This window comes from Solanum tuberosum, unplaced genomic scaffold, assembly GCF_000226075.1.
Source record: "Solanum tuberosum cultivar DM 1-3 516 R44 unplaced genomic scaffold, SolTub_3.0 scf00052, whole genome shotgun sequence".
In the NCBI taxonomy this organism is placed as follows: Eukaryota; Viridiplantae; Streptophyta; class Magnoliopsida; order Solanales; family Solanaceae; genus Solanum; species Solanum tuberosum.
In genome coordinates, this window is record NW_006238977.1 from 1598863 (window position 1) to 1612337 (window position 13475).

General features: G+C 29.5%; 1 protein-coding gene across 1 annotated transcript; it reads left to right on the top strand.

The window, feature by feature from the left end:
• The first annotated feature begins 8691 nt into the window (after nt 1-8691).
• Nucleotides 8692-10487, top strand: LOC102599567 (putative protein phosphatase 2C 53). Its single transcript, NM_001318660.2, has 3 exons — nt 8692-9232; nt 9463-9801; nt 9880-10487. Exons 1-3 carry the CDS (start codon nt 8750-8752, stop codon nt 10222-10224), a joined length of 1167 nt encoding a protein of 388 aa, NP_001305589.2. The 5' UTR covers nt 8692-8749; the 3' UTR covers nt 10225-10487.
• The last annotated feature ends 2988 nt before the right edge of the window (nt 10488-13475 follow it).

Here is a 13475-nt window from a genome sequence, read left to right on the forward strand (position 1 = left end):
TCAAATCGGGACGATAGAACAAAGGATATGATGTCGGGTACGAAGTCATAACGCCGATTCATAGCAAATAGACACAAACCGAGATTAACAAGAAAATTTTGAAACCAATCATAGAAGTGTTATAGAAAAACTAAGACAATAAGAGTAGCATCAATCAAAAAACCAACACTCCAATATTTCTACATATGTTCAGGTCACAGTAGAGACCAACCGATGAAACAATAGATAAAAGATACGAAGAACCTCAACCCTTATCAATATTCAGAAGCAAACGAACCAACCACAGACCGATTCACGATAAACAGTGAGTCACAATAAGCTCAAGCATCATCATGTAAACAACCCACACACCAACAACGTATTAAAAGCAAAGATAGTTGAATAAAGAAAGTGTATTACCTTTAATGGTGCAGCGAATCTAGGACGAAAATGAGCAGACGAGTGGTGATTTTTCCACACACAGATTTGAAACATTCTAGTATAAGATTTGTTCAAAGTTATCCCAACCCCTCTTTTTTTAGTCCTGATTTTCCAACTCGAAAAATTCTCTTTTCAAAATAAAAATAATCCCCCCCACACCATGTATAAGAATGGATTACTTATAGTGAAAAATTCGGGTTAGGATAGAGGGGGAAAATGGATGATAAACGAATTGAAATGGCCCATTTTGAATTCAAAACTCCCCAAACACTCTTTCACCAAATTAGGGATCCAACTTTTTTCTGAAAATTTCGCCCATTTCGGAAGAGGAAAGGGGAATGGACGATCTTGATCGACTCTCAGGTCCTCTCATTCCACGCGACTTAATCTCTAGAGCAAGGACGATTCCGCGTGATATGCTGCTGGAAACGTACTGCTGGGACAGTACTGTATTTGCAGTAGAGAAGATGAAGTTGGGGAGGTGGTGTCGTTCACGCGTCTGTATTTGCTGGAATGGGTGTTGTACGTTGTTGTTATTGTAATGGGTCGAGTATGGATGAAAAAGAGCGGGCTGGGTTGTTTTGGTATGTTGTATGTGTTGTTGAATGTTGTATTGTATGTATTGTTACGTATGGGTGGGCTGGGGGGCATGGAATGGGTTTTGGTGGGCTGCTGATGATGATTTGCAGCATATTGGAGAAGGGAATTGTTGTGGGTTGTTGCTGGTAATTGGAAAAGAATTTGGGCCGGTTGGGACTGAAGAAATAGGCCCAAAGCTTGGTCTCGAATGAGTTTAAAATAATTGGTAAGGAATGAATTGGATTTGTAACTTAATATTTGGCCTAATGAGTTGCAATATTAACCAACTCAAGTCGAAAACTTAAGCAAATTGAGTTATAACTTTATCAAATTGGCTAAAGTTTAAATAAGACGAATTAATATAATTAACTAACGAGCTTCTTAATTTCAACGAAATAAAATAACAAACTCAATTAAACTTAAATGACTCAAAATTAAAACCATAATTTAAACTAAACTAATTTAATAAAATACTTACTAAAATTAGAATCTTTTTGAGATGATTTTCGCAATATTTATATAATATATACTAATTATATACAAAATTCTACAAAACATATATATTACTTAAAAATTATAAAAAGCGACTAAAATTACTTTAAAATAACTTGAAAAATATTTTGAATGTTATAAAACTAATTAGTTCAAGTCGTTCGAAATTTAAGAAACGCGACAATCAATATATATCGTGGAGGTCCGAAATTGGGTGTCAACAGTATGCTCTAGTTTATGTAAGTTATACTCTCTTTTTTTATCACTAATTGTGAAGGAGAGAAGGAAAGTTAGTCAACAATCAAATGTTCGAACCGGCTAAAAATGTAATGTTTATTGCATGACACACAAAGGGAAAAATTATCTAACCACACATACATCACTACCATATATACTATATTTACCTCTAGTTTAAAATAATTACACATATTACCACTTTTAGTATTTATACCATATCTTTTAAAAGATTTATTAAGATACACAAATCCCTTAAATATGATATTGGATAATTATCTTAAATTTAAAATTGAATAATTATCTTAAATTTAAACTCCTTAATTAATGTTCATTAACAAGTTAAATTTTTTCTTCTTCTTCCTCTCCCTCTTTAATTTATTTCTTCATTTTCTCAATACATGTTTGCATGTTTAAATCAGTATTTTACATATAAGTTTGTTTTTATTGTTTTATTATTCTCATGTATTTTAATTTTGTATCTGAGTTAAAATTCATTATGTTCTTAAGTCAGATACATAAATGTGTTGAACATAAAAAGTTTTACAAATTAGGTTTGTTAAAATTCATAATATTCTTATGTTCTTAATTTAGATACATAAATGTGTCGCACCAATAATTCAATATTACTTGGTCCCATCCATTTTACTTGTTATGGTTATTAAAAGTAATGATTTTTTTCTAAATTTGTGCATTTCAGTTACATTTCATATTTAGATACACATAATTATATGTATATGCTTATTATATATCCGAAATACATGTTTTTGAATATAATGTATGAAACTAATACTTGAAACATCAAATTAATACTAGATACATATAAAATATACATGAAATTAAAATTAGATCATCTAAATAGATACATGAAATTAAAATTAGATCATCAAAATAGATACATGAAACTAATACTAAATACATATAACAAATACATTAAATAAATCTAGATACTTCTATGATACACATGGATATTGTACATGTATGATGCTCATGTATCTAAGTGTTTAGTTGGTTGGATACATCATATATAGATATTTGATAATAGATACATCAAATTAATGGATTTATTATTTTAAGAGTAATAAAATGAAATTAATCAAATTAAATGACTAATAAATACATGTTTTTTTTTATCTTTTATTAATAATATTAATGAATTTAGTACTTCAAAGAATAATAAAATAAATTAATTAAACATACCTTGATTTCCGCCGTATATTAAGGGATTTGATTAATTTAAATTTTTAAAATTAATTGTCCATGTATTTTGAAAATCCTTAATTACTTCTATAATTAAGGAAATTAGTTACAACCAATTAATTTAAACAAATAAAATATGTATCTCAGTTTTAAAATTCGGTAAATACATGTATCTCACGAATTCCAATTTGTGTATCCTAAACATAAATTATGGTAGAGGAAGTAATATTTGAAACTATTGAGAATCTTAGTAATTAGGACCTAAACTAGTGGGATTTATGTATTTTACCCCAAACAAAATGTCGTAATCTTGTAGAGTACACATATCGTGTAAGGTTTTGATATTACAAATATTGCAGCCCATTAATAATAGCCCAACTTAGTTGGTGCTCATCTTCGCCTTACAAATATTTTGGGCTGTGTTACAACTATAATGGGCCTAATTCTCACTGAAGAACAGACTTGTCCAAGTTTGCAAGTTCACTCTTGATGTATTTTGAGGAACTTTAATGACTATAGTTTGGGCTTAATTAAAGATCTACGGTTACTGTAGATTTTTTTTTGAGATTTTCAATATATATCATAATATATAGGAAAAATTGTATATAATAGCAAACTATTAATTCAAATTAAATGCTATAAATATAGTTTGATTTAATTGTACCCCATAGCAAATTGTTGTTATTTCGCCTGGTGAATCTTGTTCGCCACTCTCGTTCTCTCCCTCGCCTCTCTCGCTTTTATGCAAATGCAAATGTATAAAATGTGTTTGTGTTTGTATAAAGCGAGAGAAAATTGTATATATACATATATTTTTGTTCCCCTCTCCCAAATCTCGCTCGCTAGTCTCTCCCTTGCCTCTCTCGCTTATACAAACAAAAATATATAAATTGTGTTTCTATTTGTATAAAGCGACAGAAAATTGTATATACACATGCAAATACATATATCTTCGTCTTATACACGTATAATTATACAATACAAATATTCCCCTGTCCAATTCTCTTTTGCCTTTCTCTCTTTCTCGCTTTATATAAACACAGATTATACAATTTATCTTTTTGTATATGTATACCGATACAAAACAGATTATATACAACTGTTTTCTTTTGTATATGTATAGCGAAATATACATATTTATGTTTGCTATGGAGCGCAATTATGCAAACTTTGCTATAGCATACAAATATGAATTTTGTGTTTGCTATATGTGAAAGTTGCTCATGTGTTTGTTATATGTGAAAGTTGCTCTAATATGTATCATAATATAAAATTTTGAATTCACTTGATCACATATTTCAATTTATACTCAAATAACCAATTTGATTTTGCGAAAATATAAAATTTTGAATTCACGTAATCTTATTTTTCAATTTATACTCACATAACCATATTGTTTTTGCGAAAATATATATACATACCCTCATGTATTATTATTATAAAAAATATAAAATGTATTTAGTATTTACCATGTAATTAAAATGTATATCTTGTCACTAGCTATAATGACAAATTTCTCCAATTTATATTCAATTTGCAATGGGTTCAAAATCAATTCAAATCTCCACCAATATCACATCAAAATTAATTTGTAGACAATCTCTTTTAGACTATTTACAATCGATCTAAACGACATATATAATTTCTCACAAAAATCATATTCAAAAAAATAACGATGGCTTACCTGTCTAATCTATTTTTCACTACCTATATCTACCAAGCTCATTACTAGCTCTAACCACAATTTGAGCTACAAACACAATGGCATATTGAGTTTGTCAACTAATAATCTATATGAGTCACATTTTTTAAATTCAACTTTGACAATGTGAACTCAAAAAATTCAATAATGGAGGCAATCAAAAAATTTACAAATTATATACAATGTACAATATATTGGGTAAGGAAGAAAAAAAAAGGATTAAATAGTAATATATCGTGATGATTTCATAAAATTAAAAAAAAAAAACATGATTATTTCAAAATATTCAGTTGGTGGTATAAGGAATAGCAATTTCATGGAATATTGGGATGTACTAGCATGAAAGTATTAGCTCTTTCATACCTAAGACGTACTACCTTCGTCCACTTTTAATTGTTATGTTATACTATTCGAAAGTCAATTTAACTAATTTTCAAAGTTAAATGATGAAAAAATACATCATATAATGATGGTCAAAGTTCTTATCGTTTGACTCTAAAAAGGGAAACTATGACAAATAAAAGTGGACAGAATGAGTAATAACTAACCTTATGAAATATCTTTATCTATCTTATCATGTATATCAAATCAATCCTAATCATATCTTAAAAATTAACTATTGAGAAAATTACGTGGATAAACAAACATATACTAGTTAATTAACTAACATATCTATAATTTGAATTAATTACGGCTCGCAGCTAAATTTTAGTTGTAATTACGTCACCTCTCTCCTCTTTCCTCTTTTATACATATACAAATACAAATTATACATACACATATACAATTATATGACAAATATACAAATACAATCAACTTCTCTCCACTATCTGCCCTCTCTCGTTCGCCTCTCTCCTCCTCTCCCAATCTCGCTCGCCTCTCTCCTCCCTCTCACAATCTCGCTTGCCAGATATACAAATACATATGTATATCAGTTATATATATAAAAGCATCTGACAGATATACATATACAGTTCACCTCTCTCCTTCCTCTCTCAATCCCTTTCCTCTTTCTCCTCTATCTCCCAATCTCGCTCACCAGATATGCAAATACATATGTATATCAGTTATATATATAAAAGCATCTGACAGATATACATATACAGTTCACCTCTCTCCTTCCTCTCTCAATCCCTTTCCTCTTTCTCCTCTATCTCCCAATCTCGCTCACCAGATATGCAAATACATATGTATATCAGTTACATATATATAATAATTTGACATATATACATATACAACTGGACAATATACATATGTAGTTCCTCTCTCTCTACTATCTGCCCTCTCTCGCTCGCCTCTCTGCTCCCTCTGCCAATCTCGCTCACCACTCTCCTTCCAATAACCTGTAGCTACGAACCATAATTAGCAAACTATAACTATAAAACATAATTAAGTTATTTTAAGTGGCTATATACAAAAATTTCCCTAAACTATATTAGGTAAGGAAGGAAAATACACTAAAATAGCAAGATTAGTTATCCTTATAGAAGACGCGATAACTAATCTCATAAGTTATTTTTATTTATCTCATTCCACATACTAAATGGGCCCAAATGATATCTTATGAAATTAACTACTTTTAGTGAATTGCATGTTAAGAAATGTGCCAAATGTCACATTTACACGTAAGTCAAAACACGGCCGATCTTTTGATTAGCGTGTTTGACTTACAATTTTGAATTCCACCAGAAGTAGCTCTTTTTTCTTTTCTCTTTTTCCCTTTTTATGTATTTCTTCTGTTTCATTTTATACGATATTTTATTTTAATAATAATATTTTTTTATAATTTAAAATAATTTAATTTAAAATTATTCTTTTATTCTTAATAAAACAATATACAACCACACAAATATTTAGATCATGAATTTCATAAAAAATATTGTTCTTAAACACTATATCAAGTCAAACAGTATCATATAAATCGAAAGGATGAAGTACTGATTTGTTGTATAATTGTAATATAAAAGTTATTAAATTATTGAAAATATTATTTGAATTGATCGAGTGATTTTGTAGCTTATATAACAATAATTGAACGACTTGAGAGTTAGACGTTTGGAAGTGAAATACAAAAAAAATAAATAGAAATTTAGTATAGATCTAGGTGATTCATCACAGAAAATCTTTTTTGAACTAAAATTCTTAAAATTATGTGCTAATCATGGTGATAAAATAAGGCATTATTTCAATCTGTACATATTCTGCTTTGCTAATTATGATAAATTGAAAATTATCGTTACTATAGATTAATATGGTCTTATTCCGATAGGAAATTTCGTCTTAGTTTCGTTTTTGTTTGTTTAAAAAGAACTACTTATCTTTTTATATTTAGTATTATATTTAAATTTTAAAATATTCATTTAATTCTTAATGATATTTTCTTAGAATGAAGAATATAATCATGGTTTAGTTGAAGAGTTAACTTAATTCCTTGCCATTTGTCAATTAAATAAGAAAATTAAAGAAGTTAATGAGGATTTTTCTATTTACAAAAACGGTAGCAAATCCTCTCTTTACTCAATGGATAGAGCTACATCTTAGGTTTAAGATCACATATAGGGATAATTTAAAAACAAACCAACACAAATATTTTTATAATGTGTTAATATGTCATTTTTAAAAATTATTAAATAAGTCATTTTTTATAATATGCGTTAATATGAAGAAATTATGAGGACAAATTTGTCAAATTGTAATTAATTTATATTTTTTTAAATAGATTTAAGGAATGATTATCAAAAAATTAAAATAAGAGAAATAGGTGTAGTATCTTAAATCACGAAAAAATGATATAGAATGAAGGAACCTAGCAGGAGATTTATGAAATTATTCATTTTATATATTATACATATTTTTAAATTTAAGTTTACAAGTTAAAATGGAATTTATATTTTAAATTTTATATCAAATCAAAGAAACAAGACAAATTTTCTAGGAACACATGAATCTAATTAAACTAAATTATCATTGGAGAGAGCTATTCATAATTATTTGCGTTTTTCAATTCGTTTTTCTTCATGAATTTGTATGATTTTTAAGAATTAAATTTTTACAATAAAAAACAAACACTAGGACTTTCATTCTTTAATATCCCTAACAAAGAATGTAAACTTATTTAATCACTTCTCTCCGACTCTTCCTCAATCTACCTCTCCTTAAATTATTACGACCACACCTATTCCTCCTTTTCACATATTCAAATTATCTCAATCTCGCTTTTCGCATCTTGAAGAAACAAGCAAAAATAAAATGAGTTTTGAAGATTGAGGAAATTTCACAAACTGCCACTAAAATAAACTTAATTACGCTCGATAGATATAGTTTGCTAATTACGATTCATAACTACATGTTAGAGGGAGGAGAGAGGCGAACGAGATTGAGTGAGAGAGGAGAGAGGTGACCGAGAGAGGGCATAGAGTAGAGAAAGACGAATTGTATATGTATATCTGTCAAACTGTATATATATCCGTCAAATAATTGTATATATGTAACTGGTATACATGTGTATTTGTATATCTAGCGATCAATATTGGGAGAGGAAGGAAGAGGCGAGCTAGGAGAGGCCAAAGAGTAGAGGGAGGCGAATTGCATATGTATATCTGCCAGATAATTGTATATATGTAATTGGTATTCAGAGAGAGGCGAACAAGAGATGACAGAGAATGGAGAAAGGCTAACTGTATTTGTATATCTATCATACAATATGTATATGTATAATTTGTATTTGATAATGTATAAAAGAGGAGAGAGAAAAGATGAGAGAGACGATGTAATTATAGCTAAAATTAAGCTATCAGTAGTAATCAATAAAAATTATAGTTATATTAGCTAATTAACTAGTATATAGATGTAGTTTTTCCTTCGACTGTTTACCCAAAAGTACATAAGAAGGAATGGTTGAAATTAATAGTCAAAAATCAAATAAAAATAAAGTGTCTCCTCAAACACGGAATTAATACTGAAAGAGGGTCCCACAGCCAAATTACTTTGACTGCTCACAAACACTCACAAATTTTTCCTTTTTTTCCGCATATATAAATACCCCTTTTTTTTCTCATCTTCTCAATTTCTTCATACAAACAACACGGAATTCCAACTACTTTTTGAAAAAAATTTAAAGCAATGTCTTGTACCGTCGCAATTCCAAACTCACCGGCGACTAGGATTCCGGTGACTAATTCACTCTTATGTAAATCGGCTTCATTTTCATCTTCTTCACCTTCTCGGAAATCATCTGAATCTCTAACTCTAACGAAATTTCCATCATTTACTTTTTCTTCTTTGTCTTCGTCTTCGCAATTAAAAATTCTTCTGATTGAGAAATCTTCACCGGAAACGATTAGCCTTAACAGAAATTCTTCTGAGTGTTCAACATCTGCACCGATTTCTACTTCTCCGACGGTTTCGAAGAGGAAGAGACCTGCTAGATTGGATATTCCGGTCGTTTCAACGAATTTTGGGAATTTTCCGAGAACTCCGACGGCAGCGGCGGATTTTGTTGAGGTTGAAGGCAATGAATATTCTGTTTGTTGTAAACGTGGAAGGAGAGGTGCAATGGAGGATCGTTATTCTGCGCTTGTCAATTTACAAGGAGATTCAAAACAGGTATAATCAACTGTTTGATTCTGAATTCTTTACTATAAAAAATGCATTATTGTTCCTCCAATTTTAGTTCCGATTTGAGCCGTGGAAATAGAAATGCAGGTTAAGATTACGTACAATAAATTCGTGTGATCTAGTGTATAGAGAGAACTTAGTGCATCGGGCTGCTTTTATCTTAGTTTACTATGCTATTTGTGAATGGTTGAAATTGACAAAGGGATTACTTGTTTCAGGGTATTTTTGGTGTATTTGATGGACATGGAGGACCTAAAGCTGCTGAGTTTGCAGCAGAGCACTTGAATAAGAACATTATGGATGAATTAGTAAGGAGGAATGATGAAGATGTTGTGGAGGCGCTCAGAAATGGCTATTTAAAGACAGATACCGAATTCCTCAGTGAAGAATTTAGGGGTGGATCGTGCTGCGTAACAGCATTGATCAGAAATGGTGATTTAGTAGTATCTAATGCTGGTGATTGTCGCGCTGTTGTTAGCAGAGGTGGGATTGCTGAAGCACTCACTTCAGATCACAAGCCTTCAAGAAAAGACGAGAAAGATAGAATTGAGAGTTCGGTGAGCAACTATATGGATCACTACTTATCAGTCTTATTTTTCAGGTTACTAATCGTATGATGCTTTATTGTTGTGTAGGGTGGCTATGTAGATTGTTCTAATGGTGTTTGGAGGATCCAGGGATCTCTTGCTGTGTCGAGAGGTATAGGAGATCGTTATCTTAAACAATGGGTAATCGCAGAACCTGAGACTAGAGTCGTTGAACTTAATCCTGAATTGGAGTTCTTAGTCCTTGCATCTGATGGTTTATGGGATAAAGTCAGCAACCAGGAAGTAGTTGATGCTGCTAGGCCTTTGTGTTGCACAGGCATCAGTAAGCCACAACCATTATTGGCCTCTAAAAAGCTTATCGATCTTGCTGTTTCACAAGGTTCTGTTGATGATATATGTGTGATGATAATTCAACTGCAACAATTTTGGTGAATGTGTAGAAACTGTTGAATTGATAAGATAATGTATAGCTCTTTTAACATTTTACCCTGTATAGCAAATTGCTTCTATGACTCAATAGTTTACTCATGAGATCCAAACTAAGACGCGGGCGTCTATATGAATTTCCCAGTTTTTGTATCTGGTTATAAATAATTTTTCTTGTTTCTTGTTTTCCTTTTCATTTGAATTTCACTGTTTTGAGTTCTGGTTCGAGAGGCTTAAAAATTCAATGATTGGAGCTTTACTAAAAAAAATTTCCATTAATATCCGCATTGGAGCTCAACTATTTAAGTCACTAAACTTATGAATTTTCTTTTAAAAAATCACTCAAGTTAAATTATTTTTCTAGAAAATCATTATAACCAAAAGATAAAGAGATAATTGCACAAACTACTCTTCAAGTTTAGTTTTGTAATACTTACTTCCCTTAAAGTTTATAATATTATGTTTATTTCTCTTATTTTATTTTATTTTTAATAATTATTTTCTTAGCCTAATTATTATTAACATAAAAATTTATGATTTAACTAAATTTCCCTTTATTATATATTGTTTAATTTAAATGATTTTATAACATCTTTTATTCAATTTATCAAAAAACCACAGTAACAGAACTACGGAAGGGATATTCAAAAACTAGTATCCAATATTTAGATGAAATAATTTTTTGAAAACTTATGCAAGGTGGGGAAAAAAGAAATGGTTCTTTTTTCTTAATTAAGAAAACATCTTCTCAGGTTAACCAAGGAAGAAAAAGAGGGAATAATTTGTGTGGGGTGGGGGGGATCTCAGCCTCATCCATGTCCAATTCCAGTTGGGGTGGGAGGGGATGATTCAGCTTTGGAGTCATCGAATTTGGATTTGTCCAGACTAATTTTGAAGTGTTCATGTACATATATTTTATTATCAAAATAAAATATTAAGTGGATATGTTAATGGGTATAAATTATGGTAGAATATCATGAAACCTAAGCCAAGTTGCATTAATGCTTAATGCTTGGACAATTGAGTTGATATTAATTAAGTTAAGATAAGTATTAAAAATAAAATAAAATAAAATAAGAGATAAGCATAATATTATAAACTACAATGGAAATAAGTATTACAAAACTAAACTTGAAGGATAGTTTGTGCAATTAATTTTTTTAATCTTTTGGTTATAATGATTTTTTAGAAAAATAGTTTAAGTTGAGTGACTTTATAAAAGAAAATCCATAAGTTGAGTGACTTTATTGATATAAAATCAAGTTCAGTGACTTTCTCAAATAACTTTACATACTTGAGTCAGTGATCTTTTGAGATATTTACTCACTATTTTGTACTTATGCCGTATAAGGTCCCATTCAAGGGCTACTAATATTTTTTTTATACTCAAGATTCGAACCGAGAGCGCTAATAGATTGTTATTTAAAGAAGATAAAGAAGAGATTTGGTTGGTGGGGGGATCGGGCTATTTGGAACCTTCAACTGTTGTATCCTATTTGGTGAATTATACTTCCAATTATTTGTGCATTATTATACGATTCTCTATATTTTGTCTCACTCTTATACATCTTCAACATATTAGTGCACTAATTAGTATAGTGAATTAGTAATCAATTCTTAATTATGTATATTCTATGCTTTATTCTTTTGTTATACGACTACTAAATTCAGTTCATCTTACTATTATTTTACAAGAAAAGAGATGTAACCACTGACAAATTATATTTTTTTATGGATTTTCTTCACAAGTCTTTTGTCTACATATTATTATATTTTGTGAGCATTTCATGAGGTGTACTTTTCATTAAGTAGGAATTCTTTTGTTCTTTTCTTTTCTAGACTTATTAGACATTCATGCATCTAAAAAAAAAATTAATGGAAAAATATGATTGTTGATGATAGGTGACTCTAACGTGTTTTGGATTGAAGTGTTGTCGTTATTGTATACATTCAATAACTGAAACTCATTGACTTGATTAATCCGAATTTGTACCGAATAGGCCTAGTAAGGAAATAAAATATTTTTTCTACTCAAAAAATTATCTCTATTTCTATGATTTAAACTCAAGACTTCTGATTAACAATAAATGAATTTCAACCATATCACTAAGATATTTGATGGTTGTAAAGCTAGAATTATACAATACTCTATTCAAAGGAAGATGCATGAATTGGTTTCACATGATTTGTCATCTAATTTTATCACTAACATCTCATGTTTTGTCTAATAACCTTTTGTCCATTCCTTGAAAAAGACCATTGTCTTTCTTTGCACCATCATTCAATTTTTTATAGTTAATTTGGTTTCACATTTTGTCTAATAACCTTTTGTCCATTCCTTGGAAAAGACCATTGTCTTTCTTTGCACCGTCATTCAATTCTTTTATAGTTAATTTGATTTCACATGATTTGTTATATATTTATTTTACGAGCATTTTTTATTGATTAAATCAAAAATTAAATTGTTATAAAAATTAAAAGTCAATAAATCAAATTAATAATACATAAAATTAAATCGAACCAATCGATGCACACCTCTGCTATACATATTCCAATTATTATACACAACTTCATTGAGAATAACAAGATAGTAAAAACACTTGCAAACTCAATCACAATTTCTCTAAACTAGTGAACCAGTTTTATGCGTTATGATGTGGATTTGCTCATTCCCTATATTTTAGAATTAGTGAGTTTAGAATCTAAATAATTGACTAAAAAACATAAAGTGATTGAAATGACGTACAAAAATAAAATTGACAAAAATTACATATAGCTCACTTATTTAGTATATGCTATATAAATTCCAATAACGAATAAGACTCAAAAGTCATTATGATCGATGGAATATGTATAACGCGCTACTTTTTGTTTGCTATATGAGGAAAATGGTTATACACATATGCGAACACACCATTAGGTGAGGCTAATTCACATAGTTACTTTGTTAATTAATTGTCAAAACAAGTTCAAAATTCATATTCAAAACACCCTCTCCAACAACTTTTCGTCGTTATATAATTGTTAAACATCATCAACTTGAAGAATAAAATTAAAAGAAAAATAGGGTATATAGTATAAATATTATAAAAATGCAAGGTAAAGAATAGAAATAAAATTATAAGATAATAACAATGATAGAAGCAGAAATTAAAAAAAAATTACGACGAATCACACCAAACTCGATCATTACATGAATATTATGTTTGGATGGTTGTTACATATTATTTCATAGTGTTTCATATTGTATTGTATCG

Coding starts and splice junctions, on each gene's coding strand:
- LOC102599567 (NM_001318660.2), top strand. CDS start 8,750: ATGTCTTGTACCGTCGCAATTCCAAACTCACCGGCGACTAGGATTCCG. Junction 9,233..9,462: donor TACAAGGAGATTCAAAACAG/GTATAATCAACT, acceptor TACTTGTTTCAG/GGTATTTTTGGTGTATTTGA. Junction 9,802..9,879: donor AAGATAGAATTGAGAGTTCG/GTGAGCAACTAT, acceptor ATTGTTGTGTAG/GGTGGCTATGTAGATTGTTC.